General features: G+C 31.0%; 3 protein-coding genes across 7 annotated transcripts in view; 2 read left to right on the top strand and 1 right to left on the bottom strand.

Annotated features, from left to right (window-relative positions):
• LOC149893369 (uncharacterized) overlaps window positions 1–19,499 on the bottom strand; it is a 51,683-nt gene that overhangs the window by 9,304 nt on the left and 22,880 nt on the right. The window contains exons 7-8 of the mRNA XM_090098480.1: window positions 13,416–13,750; window positions 1,230–1,466 (exon numbers count right to left, since the gene is read on the bottom strand). Of these exons, the coding sequence (XP_089954606.1) occupies window positions 1,230–1,466; window positions 13,416–13,750 (572 nt within the window). The remainder of the gene's footprint in view (window positions 1–1,229; window positions 1,467–13,415; window positions 13,751–19,499) is intronic.
• Window positions 5,726–11,301, top strand: LOC149893370 (uncharacterized). 3 transcript variants are annotated; one of them, XM_090071919.1, is made up of 12 exons: window positions 5,726–6,250; window positions 6,935–7,040; window positions 7,186–8,156; window positions 8,249–8,541; window positions 8,621–8,833; window positions 8,928–9,167; window positions 9,272–9,348; window positions 9,482–9,687; window positions 9,798–10,127; window positions 10,240–10,395; window positions 10,616–10,811; window positions 10,913–11,301. In XM_090071919.1, exons 3-12 carry the CDS (start codon window positions 7,608–7,610, stop codon window positions 11,221–11,223), a joined length of 2,571 nt encoding a protein of 856 aa, XP_089928045.1. In that variant the 5' UTR covers window positions 5,726–6,250; window positions 6,935–7,040; window positions 7,186–7,607; the 3' UTR covers window positions 11,224–11,301. The 3 variants fall into 3 exon arrangements, with proteins under 3 accessions (XP_089928045.1, XP_089928041.1, XP_089928051.1); XM_090071915.1 differs by lacking the exons at window positions 5,726–6,250; window positions 6,935–7,040 and having other exon boundaries at window positions 7,096–8,156; XM_090071925.1 differs by lacking the exons at window positions 5,726–6,250; window positions 6,935–7,040; window positions 7,186–8,156; window positions 8,249–8,541 and having other exon boundaries at window positions 8,785–8,833; window positions 8,928–8,998; window positions 9,085–9,167.
• LOC149893371 (uncharacterized) lies at window positions 15,375–19,115 on the top strand. Of its 3 annotated transcripts, none has more exons than XM_090072024.1 (10): window positions 15,375–15,638; window positions 15,816–15,958; window positions 16,611–16,801; window positions 16,933–17,038; window positions 17,152–17,256; window positions 17,370–17,474; window positions 17,588–17,692; window positions 17,964–18,154; window positions 18,297–18,402; window positions 18,492–19,115. In XM_090072024.1, exons 2-10 carry the CDS (start codon window positions 15,841–15,843, stop codon window positions 19,028–19,030), a joined length of 1,566 nt encoding a protein of 521 aa, XP_089928150.1. In that variant the 5' UTR covers window positions 15,375–15,638; window positions 15,816–15,840; the 3' UTR covers window positions 19,031–19,115. The 3 variants fall into 3 exon arrangements, with proteins under 3 accessions (XP_089928150.1, XP_089928158.1, XP_089928154.1); XM_090072032.1 differs by having other exon boundaries at window positions 15,451–15,638; window positions 17,591–17,692; XM_090072028.1 differs by lacking the exon at window positions 15,375–15,638 and having other exon boundaries at window positions 15,763–15,958.

The raw sequence follows: 19,499 nt of genomic DNA on the forward strand, positions 1-19,499 counted from the left end.
TTCCTACCGAGATCAACTTTATTCACTCATTTCTTCATAAATCAGTGAACTTTAATTATTAATCATTTTCGAAAAAGTAAAAGTGAATTAACATTTTTAATAAACATTTAAAAAACAGTTTTATCAACATCAAAAATGGCAAGTTATTCAGGTTCACCTCATAACAACAATAACCCTAACATTATACCACTATTTTACTCAAAAACACCATCTGCACCCAACTGTATCACACCCGACATTGAAGTTTTACCAATAGATAACTTTGATCGAGACTCTCTAGGACACGAGGAAAATGATAGGCGAGATGAGTATATTGATAAAATTATAAGTGAAAAGAAGATAGAAAAGGTTGTCAGAAAACTATTAAATTCCACGGCAAAACAAGAAGCCGAAGCTTCTTTGGTTAGACAAAAAGATGAGAGAAATACTCTTAATTGGTTAGAAAAGATTACAACCTCATTAAGACCAACAATCGATAAGGCTAGTTTACCACAGTTTAACGGAGGACCAGATGATGATGTTAAAGAATTTTTTCTTCAATTTAAGAGAACTGCCACATTTAACAAATGGGACAATAATGAACAACTTTGCGCTTTTCCACTTTGCTTAAATAAATCTGCTTCGATATTTTATGAATCCCTTCCAAACAAAATAAGGCAAGATTTACAATTAATACAACAAGCTTTTCAGAATGAGTATGAACCACCAGAACGTGTTTGGATTAAGAAAACCCAACTGTATGGACTAAAAGAAGGAGAAAAAGGGCTTGAACATTTTATAGCGAATTTAGAGAAGCTGTCACAAGAGTTAAAAGTTTCGGAAGAAACTAAAAGAGATCTTTTTATTCAAGGAGTTAATTCTAGTTTAAAGAGAAAACTTCTTTTAAGCCAACCGGAAACATATACACAAGCAGTCAGAATCGCTAGAGTAAATAATTCAGTAAACATTGATGATGACGCTCGCATAGTCGAAACCGTAATAAAGACCATGACAAAATTACAAAACCAGTCTACTAAGCATAACACTGTATCTTTTGCTGATAGCGACACACCACCTGTGGCTGCGTATAGTGCCACACCTGCGAATTTAGCCAACCCCGAAAATGCGACCAGAGAAGTTGCAAGGCTGAAAGACGAGAACAGAAAGCTAAAAATGCGTCTACAGAGACAAACGAATAGTAACTTTGGCCAAAATCAGGATTATAACTCAACTACAGTAAATCAACCAACCTGCTTTATATGCAATAAGACGGGACATTTGGCAAGACAATGCAGACAAGAATATCAAGATCCCAGGATTCCACAAAGTAACAACTCGCAGTATCTGTACAGGAAAAACTTTACGCAACAACCGCAATGGAGAAACAATAGAAACTGGACTCCACGAAATTTTGATAACCAGAGCAGAAACATGGGCAATAAATACATTCAACCCGTTTCGAATAGTGAAAATTGGAGATCGAATACCTCAAACAACCCACAACAAACCTATAAAGATAATTACTTCAAATCAAGACCACAAAATAACAAGTGGAATAACGTTCAAAATACACAAACAGGTACCCATGAAAGTCAAAGAAATGATATGTCAATTCGAACACTAGGCGTAGATAGTATTGCTGAACATCAGGAGAGTGATTTCGAACATGATGACGACATGACCTTTGAATATGATGATGTTGAAGATTACCTTTGGGATGACAGTTATGATTATGGATACATACCTTATACAAACAATCAGATACCAACTTTTGATGAGAGATATCCATATGAAGCCAACACCGGTTGTTACAATAATACACCAGAGCAAGATCATATGTCATATTATAGGCTGGATTACACTCCTTCATATGAAGATGAGAACAAGCGTCTACAACACGAGATTGAGAACCTACGAGAAACTAGTGAACAGACCACCCAGGAGGTAAACTATCTACGAGATCAGGTTCGATGTTTGTCACAACATATTATGGAACAAAAGTCTTTTTCACAAAAGAAAGGAAAAATGAGCAACAAGGAATATCTTAGTGCAATAAATCATGAAGCCAAAAATATGAAAAATTACACATACGAAGATCCAGAAATTGTACGTGATGAATCAAGTGTGATTATCGATCCACCAGACATCGAAAATGTTATAAGAGTTGACCAAAATGACGCTGATGAAATCATTACCAATTGTTGCTCCGAATTACCAGTTGATACCTCTAAAGCTGAGATAGAAGATTTCGTTACATATCAACAGTTTATTCCAGAAAACAACGAGGAAGCTAACGATTTGGTCAGTTCCAACCAAAAGAAAGAGATACTAGAAGAGACAATCATACCAGTTAGATTGGTAGATTTAAGTCAAGAACCTGTGTTTGATCAAGATACGGACCAAATATCTAAAAAGAAAACTGTGCCTCAAACAACTAATCTTAACATATGGGGAAAGGTATGCAATCATTGGACAAGAATACTAATCGACACTGGAGCAGCTATCACTGCTATAAGTTATGACCTATACAAAATGCTTAAGAATGCTGGAAACAATGTAACCCTACAAAAAAGTGACTTACCACGAGTTACTTCTGCCAACGGTCAAACACTGTCCATAAAAGGAATGTTTACCTTAGAGTTCGAAATTGAGAAGCATACATACCAGTTTAAAACATATGTCATTAAGAATCTCAACTATGATGTCATACTTGGCAAAGACTTCCTCACAGAGTACAATGGGATTATAGACTTTAAAGAAAACAAGCTATCTTTAGAAATTAATGATGGCCCATATCAGTTAGAGGAAAATATTATCTTAGAAGATAAATCAAAGCAGCAGCTTTTAGTTGATCAAACACTGATTCAAATACCAAATTTATGTTACAAAAATCAAGGACATATTGATATTTTCCCAATGTTAAAAGCATTAGACTACCTTAATGAAAGCAACGACGACTTAAGTAGCAGAACTGAGTTAGAGATTAAAATTCAATCAGAAAACGGTAATTATAATGATGGCAACGAAGATCAGCAGGGAATTATTGAAACACCTTTTAACAATGATACTTTGAATCCATCAACTGATGAAGAGTATTGTACGACTATAGAAGAACATAGAGAGAGCGGTATCTCTAACCAAATGAATCTAAGTTCTCTAAAAGACTTAAGTACAAGTTCAGAAAACCAAGGCACAACTCAGTTGAAAGTTAATGATAACCATGATATCAAAATCCTCAAAGATGCAAATGTGTTCCCTACAAAATGGAGACTCTTCAAAGATTTAGAGTATACTTCTGAACCAGTGAAAAAGCTTCATCCTCTAATTCTAAAGAACATTACTTCAGATCAGCTACCCCACTTTCCACCCAATTACATGTCAATCAATCGTTCATTCCGTTTTTCTGAGCCGTATAAGGAAAGTAGAAGCCTCACTATGACAGCTCTACTTTTACAACTCCTTTTATTCATTCCAATATTTCTTCTTTGTGCGAAAACCACCGATCATGAACCAATATATAATTTTAACATGACTAAACGACTTGTCAATGAACACGTTAACAAGGTAGAAAATAAGTTTAAAGCTCTCTTCGAAATCCAAACTTCGTGCTCCTCAAGCATTTTACAGTTCCCAATCTTTCTCAAAATACCAAGTATAAGGAATTATATAATCACTAACTCTTATCAAGAGATTATTATTTTTGAGTCACCATTATCTAAGCAGTACTCGACTACAAAAATACAACGTTTTATGAATGATTATAATGCATTAAGTAAAGTAACGAAGAACGAAAGTAAAGATCCCCAGGCTATTATATTCAAAGCACCGACAAATGTTAATGGAAAAGCAAGAGCATCAATAGATAAAACGCAAGAATACGATCAAAAGCTAAACAAAGTAGAATTAATAACAAATAACATAATCATTTTACTATTTTGTTCCGGGTTTACCAAAAAGGTAAACGAATTTCAAGGAAAGTAAATAAAAGGTATTACGGGTAACATGCGCTTGGATAACGCATAGGGAGATTCGCGAACCCTACCCATGTGAGCGATTTAAAACGTTTAATTTGATAATTTGATAACTTTTAATTATGATGATGATGATGATGATGATGATGATGATGATGATGATGATGATGATGATGATGATGATGATGATGATGGTGATGATGATGATGATGATGATGATGATGATGATGATGATGATGATGATGATGGTGATGATGATGATGATGATGATGATGATGATGATGATGATGATGATGATGATGATGATGATGATGATGATGATGACTGATAAAGATGAAGATGACTTAAGATGATGATTTAAGATGATTTATCATGATACGACAACGACGACAACTACGACAACAACGATATCGATATCAATGACTATGACGATCAAACGTATTTTGTGTGAAATGCAGCATCGAGGTTTAAATCAGTTAATCAAGCTTTGCATTTCACCTTTTTTTTAAACTTAACTTTTTTCAAGGCACTTTTTCAGGTTTCAGCCCTTGCTACTTAGTGCCTACGCCATTTCATTTTTGAGATGATTTGTCTATTTTCTTTTTTCCATTTTTTACATTATGTTTTCAAGATTTACATTTAAGTATCTGTAAGGGGTAACAAATTTTCATTGTATTATTAAGAAATTTATTGAAGTATATGTAATTGAAGTATATGTAACTGAAGTATATGTAATTGAAGTATATGTAATTGAAGTATATGTAATTGAAGTATATGTAATTGAAGTATATCAAATTGAAGTATATATTGAAGTATATGTAATTGAAGTATATGAAATTGAAGTATATGTAATTGAAGTATATGCACGACGTTATATTATTGGAGTATTTAAGAATATATTTACACGGTTTAAAATATTTAATTAAAAACGCAAATCAAGTTACTCAAATATTCTCGAAACCTGCACGAATAGAAGACAAACAATGCGAATTCCAAATCTCGAAGCCCACATCAATAGAAGATAGAAAATACCAACTTCAAATCTCGAAACCTACACTAATAAAAGACAGACAATAAGAATTCAAAATCTCGAAACCTACACTAATAAAAGACAGACAATAAGAATTCAAAATCTCGAAGCCTACACGAATAGAAGAGCGATAATCAAGTTCAACTCTCGAAACTTCAATAAACCAACTTCAACTCTCGAAAAGTTAGATCTTGATAATCCATATGATAAACAGTACACACATACCACATGTAAGAACTAACCCTGTAGTTAAAAATCAAGGGACGATTTTTTTCGAAGAATGGAGCTATGTGAGGAGGGAAGATGAAGAAAATTGTAAACATTATCTTTAAGTTTTACCCGACTCAAACACGCTACATTCGAACGAGGAAAAGAGTGAGTCAACCAAAAAAACACCAGGTGGACACACATGTCTAATAACATGAAAAATGAATAAGTCACACCATAAATGATTAAAACTGTTTCGCAAACACGACTTGAAACACAATGATATGATTTTAATTAGTAAAGTTCTAGAAAGTTCTGTAGCCACTCTGATATAAAGACTAACAAAAAGAAAACTAGTAAAACTTGTTTTAAAGAATACCATGACTCAGAAGTTGAAACTAAAGTACTGAACGAACTTGAAAAAAAAAAAAAAAAAAAAAAAAAAAAAAAAAAAAAAAAAAAGAAATCTATTGTCTGGACGAGAATTCAAAATAACACCTGCGGACAGATAGAAAAGGAACGGTTGAGAAAATCTTTTAGATTTTTATTGAGATTTTTTTTAGAGACTTTTATTTGGGGAGATTTTTGGAGCCCTCTCTTTGGAGAGATGTTTTCGGGAAAATTTTGATGAAATGTTTTAAAGAGAGTTTTGAAGATGAATTAAGAAAGAGTTATGAAAGATTATAAAAAGAATTTTAAGAGAAAGAAAAGAGTTTTAAGAGATTTTAAGAGGATTTATGAGAAAAGGATTTAAAAGAGTTTTAAGAGATTTTAAGAGGATTTATGAGAAAAGGATTTAAAAGAGTTTTAAGAGATTTTAAAAGAGGATTTATGAGAAAAGGATTTAAAAGAGTTTTAAGAGATTTTAAAAGAGGATTTATGAGAAAAGGATTTAAAAGAGTTTTAAGAGATTTTAAAAGAGGATTTATGAGAAAAGGATTTAAAAGAGTTTTAAGAGATTTTAAAAGAGGATTTATGAGAAAAGGATTTTTGAAAATTTTAAAGAGAATTTAATGAAAAGAATTTATGGACAATTTAAAGAGGAACTTATGAGAAGGATTTGGTAAGGAAATGTATTTGAGTAGTTTTCAATTTGCGTTGTTATAAGTATTAAGGTATTGTTATATGTATGAGTTAATATTAAGAGAATATATATATATTGAAGAGAAATAATTGAGATTATTGATTAAGAAAAATAAGTAAGAGAAGAAAAATCAGTCGTAAATATTTTTGCTTTTGCTTTCATTTTAAGTAAGGCAATACTATTGTTATTAGTAATTTTATTATTGTTTTATGCGTTAAAAATTGTTATTAAAAAAGTCTGATGCTCCTATCGCGCTTTTACCACATCTGCGTTACACACTGACAGTCCTACCTCACATTCTATCACTCTCTATATTTGCGCTACCATTACACTTACATAGAACCAACCACCGCAACCACATTTTTTTATCATCACATCAAATATAAATTAACATAAAATAAAAAGAATTAATTAATAAAATCAGCCGCCCTCACAATACTCATTGACTGGAAGTCTGCAGTAATATTGTAGATGGAGGTGTTCCCTGAAACAATTGTAGTCTCACGGTCGTTTTAATCTTGATACCAAACAGACATTTATAGTGCGCATGCGTCTCCGGAGATTTTTTGTTTTCCTCTCGATATTTACAATTATTTTGATTTGTACTTTGAGATACCGAAAATAGGAACACGTTTTTAAACTATTATATTTTGTTTTTTTTAGTGTTGCAAAGTTACATAAGATAGTCAAATGACAAAATATTATGGATAATTAAAAAAAAGTTTGATTCGATTGCTTTTTAACAAACTTTCAGGAGCTGTAATAAAGAGTATTATTTTTTAAATTTTATGTTTTTTCTAAACTCTTTAACTTTTTTAATTCAATTTTTGAAAGCAAGAACTAAACGGTTTCTAAAACTCTCATCTAAATTCTATTAGAAAACACTAATCTTATTAACCAGTCATTTTTTTAAGTTATCAAATAATTGGATTAAAGAAGTACGGTATCCAATCTAAAAATGTCTACTGTTGTTGCTACTAAACACATATCATGTCTTATGAAACTGTGCAGACTATGTGGAAACTATATCGGCAATGATCCAATTAACACAAAAAATATAAATATTAGAATTGATCGGGCATTTTTCACTGAGTTAGAAGAAGACAGAATGGACACCCACCCACCTAAAATTTGCATGAAATGCTACACACACTTGAGAAATATCGAACAGCGAGGAACAACCTCTAATTTCAGTTAAAGTCAATGGCCACAAACTTGTTTCGTTGAAAGATGCATATGCTTTTTGAAAAAATCTGGTAGGAAGAAAAAAAAGCAGTGTGGAAGACCACCATTAAATGACAAAGTTGTTTGGACAAGAGAGTCAATTTTTAAAATAATGGAAAGTTTTTCTGGACTGCCTCGTTTATTTCATGATTCTATCGATGTAGCTGATAATCCACACAAAGATTTATGTTTATGCAACATTTGTAAAAGATTGTTACATAAGCCTGTATTACTTAATAATTGTCAACATTTGTTTTGTGCAACATGCATTTTTCCAAACATAATTGGAAAATTAGAAACAGAAACTAAATGCACAATATGTTCCTCTAATATAACTCTTGGTAGTATCTTAAAGGCAACATCAATGCAAACTATACTTGAGAATTTAATTATAAAATGTTGTAATAATACATGCAAAGAAAAATTTACTGCAAAAAATATAAGCTATAAAGAAGAACATGAACAAACATGCAAAGTTAGAAACAAATCACAATATAGTTCCCCATTGTCTAGCTCTTCATTGACAGTTACAGAGATATATAAAATAAATGAGAATTGTGAAATCCCTAAAGAGTTAGGCTATGCATTTGCTCACTTTGCAAAATTGAAAATGGCAAAAAACAAATCACATTCCTTTGAACTCCCTTCAGGTGGTCCGCGGGTAAGCTATTTTTACTTTTAAATTAAAATATTCAATATAAAAAAATAATAGTTTAAAGAATAGTTTATAGTTGGATAATTGGTCTTTAACAGGCTATACAGTTTAAAGTGACTTCAAAGATCTATAAAACTTCAAATAGTATAAGCCAGAAAACTATTAGAAGGCGTCAAAATCAAATACACCAATCACTTATTGAAAATGCAGGACCAGCAAAAAAAGCAAGAATAAATCAAGCAGCAATTATGCTTAATTCTTTTAGTAAAAATGATAAAATTGATATACTGAAAAAAGCAAACATCCCCCAAGTTCAGATAGGGTCAGAAGATATTGTATCACTAAAGACAGATTGTGGTTTACCTTGGGAAAAGATGAAAAAAATGATTAGGTAAGTACTTCGAGACCCGAGGATGTTAATCCGGCTCTGCACACACATATATATTTATTTATAAATATCTTTATTTCAGATTTTTCCACACAAAAAATGTCAAACTACCGTCACTTTCTAATCAGCAAAAAGTTTCAAAATATTGGTCAGGTGATGATTTGATTGTTGAAAACAAAGAATTTCTGTTTGAATTCAAAAATGAAAAAGGAACTTTTGAAATAAAAGATACTCCTACAGCATATATTAATGATTTACCATCCCATTTAATCAAGTTACTGGATGAATTAGAAAAGTAAGTTCAAAATATGTTTAAGTTTTTTGTAAATAATTTGTATAAATTCTATTCTTTGTTTTATAAATAAACAATTTCTTCTTTATTATCGTAGATATAACCAACTAACGTATGAAAAGATAAATCCTAGTGAAATACATGTAAAGGTTGGTGGCGACCATGGAGGTGGTTCATTTAAAATGAGCTATCAGATAGCTAATGTTTCTAAACCTAATTCTAAGAATAATACAACAGTTTTCAATATATTTGAGGCCAAAGACTATAGAGCAAACCTTAAAATTGGGCTCTCAAGACACATAGATGAAATTAGACAGCTTCAAACAATGAAATGGAGGTTAATAATTAAATATTTCCAAAATTTATTTGCTCTTCGATTTATAAAAATATTGTTTGAAATAAAAAAAAATTTTAAATCAATTTTAAAAATTGTAATTTTAGGGATAAGAATTTGCGAGTGTTTATGTTTGGTGATTATGTATTTCTGTGTGCTATCTATGGCATCACAGGAGCAACTGGTCAGTCTTAAGTTTTGTATTCACTAAGCTTGTATTCTAGATTAAATTACTAAAAATGAAATTGCAAAAATTATAAAAATTAAATAACTTATTTGTAAAAAGAACATAAAAGTTATGTAATTTTATTTAACAGGTCGTGATTGCTGCTTATTCTGTGAGATTACATCAAGTGAAATGCAATTGAATACTGAAGATCGGCATCGACAAATCAATTTAAGAACGCTTCAAACTTTGAAATCAGATTATAAACGATTTAAAAATGATGGAGGCAACATTAAAAATGCAAAAAAATTCAATAATGTAATTGATGAGCCATTGTTTGATGTACCAATTGAACAGGTGTGTATAAATTGTTGTCGAACTTTAAATGCATATAATATATATATATATATATATATATCTTTTATAACACACCTAACTAATATGGGATTGTTTAAATCATTTTACAGATAGCAATACCAGCTCTCCACATCTCATTGGGAATATTTCTAAAATTTTTTCACATGTTAGAAACTGAATGTCATCTTCTTGATATCAAACTAGCTGGATTTCTTGCAATAAATGATAAACGCCTTGACTCAAGTGAATTTGACAAATATGTTGAAAAGCAAGTAGAGATAAACCAGTTAAAATATGCGATTGATGATATAAATAATAAAATTCTTCTTATTCAAGATACAAGTGTCATTGAAGTACTTCGTAACCCTGAAAATTCAGATTACTTGCAGTTAATGTACACAGAGAGAATTGCACTGTTAAGATCAAAGAGAATAGAAAAAGTATTTATTAAATAGTACTGGAAATAATTATTTATTTTTAGAGCATTGTTTTTTTAATTTATGGAGTGTATTATCTGGATTTTTTGTACAATATTTATATTTAATTTTTAAGGAGGCACAAATTGCAGAATGCTGTAAAGTTGAATTATTAGAAGGAATTGGGCCAATAAGAAAAGGAATTGAATCTGTTTTACAGTCGTGTGGAGTGCAACGTCAAGCATATCATAGTTGCTCATTCATAGGAAATCATGTTCATAAAATGTTGAAGGTATGGTATGAAAATATAAATCTGTATTTTCATGAAATAAAGTCTGTTAAAATTTGTTATGCATGTTATGCAGGTTTTTACAATCTCTACATTAAATTATAAATTCCAATTAACATTCCTGATCAAATATATTGCAATCCATATACGTATTTATGCATATAAAGCCTATGCATATAATAAAAACTTTTGTCACACAAATGATTTTTGTTTTGTTTTTCAGGTTGATAACATAAAAAAGTTATGTGACTCTATTCCCCTAGTAGTTTTCAATCATATAAAATATCAAGAACATCCAATTCATGTAGAGGCGATTAACATACAACGAAAATTCAATATTTTGTTTAACAACTATTCTAAGTGTCACAATGAAATGAACTCATGTCATTTATTCAGCGAAGAAAAAATCAAGAGTTTTGGTAAGTTTATTGACTATTATAAGAAGTATTTAATAAATTATTGTTTAAAGACAAATTTTTCCATTATTTATTTACATTTACTAGTTAAGTTTTTTTTGTAGAAATAGCAGTATGTGAATTAATGAAGTTTTTTCGAAGCACTTGGCCAAAAGAATCAATAACTCCCAAAATGCATATGTTAGAGAATCACATGGGAGTATTTTTGAGCACATGGGGAGTAGGTCTTGGATTATATGGAGAGCAAGGTGGTGAGAGTATACATGCAGAATTTAATAATATCGAAAGAATATACTCGAGCATGTCTGGTATACGAAAACTAGAAAGTATTATGAGAGACCATTTCATAAGAAATAACATAATGGCTAAGTCATTAAAACCGCCCATCATCCCTCGAAGAAAGAAAACTGCATAATAAATTTTATGTTTTATGTATAATAAAATGATTTTGCATAACAAAGTTGTAAAGTTTATGACAAATATATATATTTAATATGTTTGTGTAAAGTTACTTTAAGATATTGTCGAAATAAGTCAGCCATATTGTTTTACGATTAGTGAAAAAATATCGAAATATTATTCATCTTCTTAGCTGCACATCTTTATGTAAAAAAATGACTGGTAAAAATGCTGTGTTAGATATTATAGCTTAACTTTTATTCTTTCCAATGATATATAATACTATATTTCAAAAATCGATCTTCGTAGGTTTTATTAAGGAATAAAAATGGTTGTAAAATCCGCGATGAAATCTCGGTCAACTTTACAGGTAAATTAAAGCTTCAGGCGTGACATATTTTTTGTTACTTTTGATTTTTTCTAATTACAAAAACGTATGTTAATAAAAAAAAAAGTTCATTAGTGAGATTTAATACTTAAGTATCCTATATATGAAAGATTGAAAATACCTTTAAATTCTCCGTTTTCGAGGCTAGTGGAAAAACAGTTTTAAATGCACAATTTATTTTTACGTAATGCGCTTGCGCATAATAAATGTCCATTGCGAAACTACCGTGGTCTAGGTAGCTACAAATGTAGTTGATATTTTGTGTTATTTATTACATCTCTAATTATACATGTACTAAAGTACTTAAGTAATTGATCTCAATTTCTTTATCATCATCAGCGTTATTTCTTAAAATATTAAGAATGTCTGGCTATATTAAGAATGTCTGGCTATATAAGCTTTAAACTTGGTTCTATTGCTGTTATCTTTAATAACTAAAAGGAAGTTGATGTGACTGGTTAGTCGAGGCCAAAAATTTTCGACGAAACAGGCAGATCTTAACATAAATTAATTTCTATCGTTTAAAACAAAAGACTTGTAACAATGCGCAACGAGCATGGCTCGCAAAAGAAATTAAAGCATTGCACGTCCATCTTTATACGTCCATGGTTAAACAAATTTCCTTTTAAGAAAATGAAATTTGTAATGTCTATACAGATATATCGATCACGGAGAAAAGATGATATGGAAAAAGCTATTTTTGCTTATTGTTATGGAGATTTCGGATAAAATGTCGTTAAAGTATGAAATTCCTAAACCCAATATTTAAAAAGTATGTTTAACATCGGAAAATGCAGATGAATCCTCTAAGTATTTTTTTTTAAAAGCAGTCTGTAAAATATGCCTGATAGCATCTCATGCTTTTCCAGTAGTTTTACAAACTTTTTTGTTTATCACTGCTACTACATATTTTTTTTAACTGATAATATTGACAACGCTATGTTTTTTATAACATTTTTTATCATTACGTACTTATTTTTATGACTCCCTCCTATTTCCTTGGGTTTTCAACTTTCCTTTGACGCTTTTCGTTTGCTTACGTAAATCGCTAATATCCAACAACATGTTAATACTTCTTTAAAGAGTTTTTTTATTCTGATTTAACTTTTTGTCAATCGCTCTTTAATATTTACTTTGAAATCATAGCACTTTAAAAGTCACAACCGCTAAATCATATGTCACGTCACAGCAACGTCAACGTCAGAGTGATTATATCATACGTTACGTGACCATCATTTTTAATCCAGAAGTATTTTTTTAACTTTAACTTTGGGATAAAAAAAGTCAGTTTCTTTTTATTTTGAAAAATACTAAAAGCACCTTTTGGGTATAAGCAGAAAACTTGAACAAAGACGAAAATAGACAAGCTGGAACGCGAATTCTTTGATAAATTAGACCTTTTAATGTGCAAATGCAATTTTGCTTATGACATTTTAAACAGTTGCAGTCGGAATTCGGAATTTTTTATCGATTAAGATAAAATCTATTAATAACATAAATATAAAAATTTATAAATGTGTGAGTATTTAAGTATTTATATATATATATGTATATATATATATATATATATATATATATATATATATATATATATATATATATATATATATATATATATAGAGAGAGAGAGAGAGAGAGAGAGAGAGAGAGAGAGAGAGAGAGAAACCGACACATGCCGGACGCAGTTTAGAAACTTTGTAATAACTTACTCATTTTTGAAAACTTTTTTGTCAAATTTTTTTATATTATTGATAAATTATTTTAGTATAAAAATATTGCATTCAAACGTTCAATCACAACATCTTCAGTAAGGCACTCACCTTTAATTTTTCTAACGCTTGTTTTCTTTTGTTTTTTCACATGTGAACCGCTGCTAAATTGAATTTGAAAAATCGCTTTCATTGCACACTCTAAATTGGTTAAGACAAGGATAAAACAGCTGATTAATTGAATTGGAGATTTTGGTGTTAATTGAATTATTTGTTGAGCTGTTGTTTGTGTTAATGGGCTTGTTTGTTGTATAGTTTTTTGTTTTAAATAAGATGATTTCACATCTTTGTTAAAAGGTTCTGATATTTTTAACTTGTATTTATCAATTGCATCCTCGTTTAATGGAAAGAAACAACTTTTTTCAAACCCAGTTATTGCATGCAATCTTGTAAAACAATTATCATTTTCATACAACTTTTTTAAGTTGTAGTGCAAAGTTTTCTTTATCTAAATTTTTTTATTTTGTAGACTGATAATAATCTATTATAATTGTTTTCCATGCTATCTTTACGTGACAGTAAACACCAACATCTAACGGTTGCAACATGTGCGATGAATGAGCTGGTAGACAAATCAATCTTATGCTATTTTATGTACACAATTCAACAACTTGTAATGTGACATGTGACGTGTGACCATTCAATAAAGGGATATGTTCACCACCAATCTGTTTGGATTAAATACTCTTTGACTCATTGGAATACGTCAGTTTTACTCATACCATAACCCCAGTCACTTAATTGTTTTAACGATTGCACGATTAAAAACTCAGTTTGTTTACTGAGCATGATGGTACATCCTTTACCATGAAAACTAGTATAACCATTGGATTGTCTGTCAGCCAAAGTTTATTTTGGTATCGAAAACGTGAATGCTGCCTTTCTTTTGGCATTATTAAAATTTTTCATTTATTCATTCTTTTTATTTGTTAACAGTCAAATATGAATTTTTTTATATAAAAATATTTTTTATAGACGTATGAGAACAATTAATTCTCTTAAAACAGGAAAGTGGTTCAAGGTTGGTGGTGTCCGGTCGTTGCCTAAATTATCATATCCGTTTTTTTAAAGTAACTATCACTTTTCGTTTTTTTTGAAGAAACAAAAGAGATTTGTAATCAGCATCAAATTATCTATGTAATTGTGTTTTTAACTTTTATAACATACTTTTCCTTTGCGTTACTCAGAAGAACCTACGTGAAAAACCTCTACATATTAGTTACCGAGTCTTTTTTATTGCGTACACGAGGGACGGTATAACCCGATTTCACTCATATATATATATGTATATATATATATATATATATATATATATATATATATATATATATATATATATATATATATATATATATATATATATATATATATATATATATATAGCTATTTCAAATGATCCTCGCTGTAATCTCTACGATTCTATGGGAAGTACTCGACATGTTATCATAAAATGTAGAGCTGCACTGATACTCTCACTGCAATGACATCGCTTCCAAAGATCTATATTTATGTAGAGAAAATGGAACGAAAAATGGTTATTCTTAGATGTGATGCTTTGAGATTTCATTGATTTTGAACAAAAACTCTCAAAATCATTGGGTAAACGAGGCAAAGAATGTTTACATTCAAAGATCGTGAATATTTTCTGTTGTAAAAAACAAAACTATGGTAAAAAAAAAAAAAAAAAAAAAAACGCTCCTGCATAGTCGTTCGAGCTTAAACAAAAAGATTTAATGACTTTTACAGATTTTACAATCAGACAGGAATAAACCAAATTCTCCGCTTTTAACTTCTTGGAAGCGGGTTTCTAACCGTTGATTCTTATCACTCTTATTTGGCTAAGTCTTACAACTCTTAGTTCATATATGTTATTTATTTCACTACAACTTCTTTTTACGCGATATTCTCAGCGTTCTGTTGCTAAAAAGAAGCTGCAGTTTTAATTCGGGCTCACTTTATGTGGTGTTTCGTCTTAACTAGATGATCGATTTTTGCCTCGAGTTAAGTAAAAGTTCATTATATGACGTCAAATTTAGATGACGTCAAATTTGGAGACTGTTTATTTTTAAAAAATAGTTGGTTCGTCATTCGAATTAGTTTCGAGAGTTAGAAGAGTGAATTTAAGAGAGGTCGTTTTTTTCATATATGAAATCATACACATACTGATTTTGATTTTTGGAGTAAGTAAAATCGCTTCAGATTTAGTTCCTGAGCCGCTTGATTGCTGCTCCTCTGAACTCTGATCAAGTTGCGTTAGAAGTTGTTTGTGAACAAGTAAGTTGTCTATTTCTATTAAATATCTATATTTCTATACTATTGAATAGAAATGCATGTTATTGAATAGAGTAGGAAAGTCGATGACTATTCCTAAATAAGTTTTCTTTTTAAGAACAGGCTAAAAATACTAAGATCAAAAATGTAAGCACACTCTAATTTTCTCCGTTTTTCAAGGAAAGATTTAGTTGCGAGCTTTTAAATGGACGTTTCGTCGGCAGATAAACCGACTCTAAGAACACCTGACTACTCAATGTTCGATGTCGGTACGAAACCAAAAGTAAAAAACACTGCTGCTCATACTACGTCTAAAAAAGACGGTAAGTTTCGATTTTGTGAATTCTTTGATTCGGAAACTCGTCCGCAGTTGCTTATAACCGGCTATTTTATTTTTGAAATGCGTTAATCTGAGTACGTTACTTGATTTTGTGCTACAAGGTTTACAGTTTAACAACAGAAACAGGTTTGCTATGAAAAACTGACAGTTAAAGGAAACTTTGAACTATAATTTGAAAACTAATAATTTTAAGACTAACTTTTAAGACCATTTCGGTTTAAAAAAAAAAAAACAACTTCCGTAGCTGCTCTTTTATAGCAGCTTCGAAAGTTTTTATTAAGCAAGAATTTAAAAATACTAACGAAAGAATGGAAATCGTGATAAAAAAAAAAAAAAAGCAAAAAATAAAAAACTCAGCTGAAAAAGAAATAGGGTAGAAATAATTATTAACGCTAAAAAAACAAAAAAAAAAAAAGTCACGATGCTGCCACTCGCATTGATTTAAAAAAAAAATCAAGTTAGAAAAACGCTTTTGCTTTAAAAGTTTCATCATTGTTAATTCGTATTAAATTAAACACATAAAGCAGAACATTCGGAAAAATCTAGACTCAACGCAGTAAATACATTAAATAGATTCAGTTGAAACTGGCAACAGTGTTTTTCTTACGTCAGCTTCTCATTATCTAATTTTTAAGAGGGGGACTCAAGTTACGACGAAAGATTCAAATTGTTAAATGAACGACTGCAAAGTGTCAACCGTTGCTTGAAAGAAAAACCCGCAAAGAAAACTGATAAAGACTCTCATAACAAGAGCAAACAACAGGTGAAAGAAGGCAAGAACTGGATCGAGAAGAAGAAAGTTCAAATCATGAAAAAGTTTAAAATGGTAAACACTTTGTTTAGCTATTTAAAACAAAATACTTCTCATACAATGAACTTAAAGCAGAAAGAAACGTAACTTGAAGCAGTAGTTATGCATAAAACATTCTTACTGTTTTTCATTTCTCAACAACTCAGTTGCCAAAAAATAACAACACTGTGGAGATCATTGAATTGCATGAAACGGCAAAGAAGCCCGTCGTGGCATTGACAGAAACGTTGGTTGAAACGGAGTCAATGCGAAGTTTGTATTATTGATATTACACTTCTCATTAGTAAGATTAGGTTTTCGTTGAAATATGCATTTGGACGATTTTATGGGGCTTGCTCCTGACCATTATATGACATTTGTTTTAGAAGAAGGAGAAAAAGTTCAAGACTTTCATCTTAATGAGTTACCATCCATTAATGAGAAAGCGAAGAGCCTTCCATTAGAATTTGAAGACGCAGAGCCCATCCAAAGTTTGTATATTTGATATTACACTTCTCATTAGTAAGATTAGGTTTTCGTTGAAATATACATTTGGACGATTTTATGGGGCTTGCTCCTGACCATTATATGACATTTGTTTTAGAAGAAGGAGAAAAAGTTCAAGACTTTCATCTTAATGAGTTACCATCCATTAATGAGAAAGCGAAGAGCCTTCCATTAGAATTTGAAGACGCAGAGCCCATCCAAAGTTTGTATATTTGATATTACACTTCTCATTAGTAAGATTAGGTTTTCGTTGAAATCTGCATTTGGACAGTTTTATAGGATTTGCTCCTGTCTTATAAATGACTTTTGTTTTAGAAGAAGAGGAAAAAATCCAAGACTTTAACATCAAAGAGTTACCGGTCATTAATGAGAAAGGGAAGAGCTTTCCATTAAAATTTGACAACTCAGAGTCAATCCAAAGTTTGTATTATTGCCTCTATTCTCTGTCTGTCTGTCAGTCTGTCTGTCTGTCTGTCTGTCTGTCTGTCTGTCTGTCTGTCTGTCTGTCTGTCTGTCTGCAAAAAGCTTTTGTTATAAAGTTTTCTTCATTGTTAATTCGTATTAAATTAAACACAAAAAGCAGAACATTTGGAAAAATCCAGACTCAACGCAGTAAATGCATTAAATAGATTCAGTTTAAACTGGCAGCAGTGTTTTTCTTACGTCAGCTTCTCATTATCTTATTTTTTAGAGTGGGACTCAAGTGACGACGACAGTTTCAAGTCGTTAAACGAACGACAGCAAAAGGTTAACCGTTGCTTGAAAGAAAAACCCGCAAAGAAAACTGATAAAGACTTTCAAAACAAGAGCAAGCAACAAGTCGAAGAAGGCAAGAACTGTATCGAGAAGAAGAACGCTCAAATCATAAAAATGTTTCAAATAGTAAACACTTTGTTTAGTTATTTAAAACAAAATGCTTTTCATGCAATATTTTTGTTCGCGCTATTTATGAACTTACGGCAGAACGAAATTTACCTTGAAGCAGTTGCTATTCATAACAGATTCTTACTGTTTTTCAATTCAGGTACCAAAAAATGACAACAATGTGGAGCTCTTTCAATTGAATGAAACGGCAAAGAAGCCCGTTGTTGCATTAACACAGATGTTGGTTGACACGGAGTCAATCCAAAGTTTGTATTTTTGAACTCACTTTTGTTCTAGTTGAAATCTGCTTTTGATACGGAGATCGTGTCGTGACTGTTCTGTTCTTTTGTTTTAGAAAACGAAAACATAGCAAGCACTAAGAAAGAAATGAGCTTTTCTTCACCAACCGGAGCTGCGCTGTGTTTTAAAGAAAAGGATGCTTCGTGCGAACTGATGAAGGAGAAAAACCTGACTGCCAGGTTGTTGAACCGGCTAGGTTTTGAACGAAAAAAGCGTATCGATGCTGAAAAGGAAGTTCAATCAGCCATAAAACAGTTAAACTTCTACAAACAAAAATTGATAGATACGGAAAATGAGTTGGAGGCGAATGAAAAACAACGAATCATTGACGAGCAAGTTCGTAACGACAAATACCGTCGTCTCAAAGAAAAAGCAAAAGCAATGCTAAACAAGAAAAACAGTGTTATTGAATCTTTGAAGACCCAGCTAGATGTCGAAAGAAAAATGCGCGAAGTCGCTGAAAGACAAACCTTGGAAGAACAAAGATGGCACGAAACTCATCACGCTCCCGATATCGTTCCGTTAGCGTTCGAAGCAATAGACAAGCTTGTTGGAAACAAAACAAAGGTCGAAAAGAACCATTTCATACTTTAGTTTATAGAATGCGGGCAGAAAAATAGTTATAGTAATATTTAATGATTAACGTTTTTTTGAAGAATTAAAGTTTAGTTCGTTTTAAGAACTGCTTTTTTCTTTTCTAGATAAAACTGTTATATCTCTATAAAATCGTTAAAATAAATTTGTTTCACAAATCATCAAAAGAAAGCCTGCGGGAATATGCGCATTTAGACATCTTTTATATCACTTTGTTCATCGTGAAGATGTCTTTTACAATTTCGTTTTAAGGACGTGTTGAAGATGTCTTTTCTTTGCTCTGGGAATATATCAATCGATCATTTGTTTTAACGATGTGTTTTTAACGAGTTGTTTCTTTAACAATATGTCTTTCAAGTTGTTGAGTCTACTTTTGCGTCAGTTTATTCACTCGACGAGTCTTTCTTTTTTCGTGTTCGTGATTTTTCATAGCTTGTCTAAGGTAAAGGTAGGTTTGCGAAGCGAATTT

This window comes from Hydra viridissima, unplaced genomic scaffold, assembly GCF_058129835.1.
Source record: "Hydra viridissima isolate aposymbiotic clone 2 unplaced genomic scaffold, HvirCarnegie_v1 scaffold_1, whole genome shotgun sequence".
Taxonomy (NCBI): Eukaryota; Metazoa; Cnidaria; class Hydrozoa; order Anthoathecata; family Hydridae; genus Hydra; species Hydra viridissima.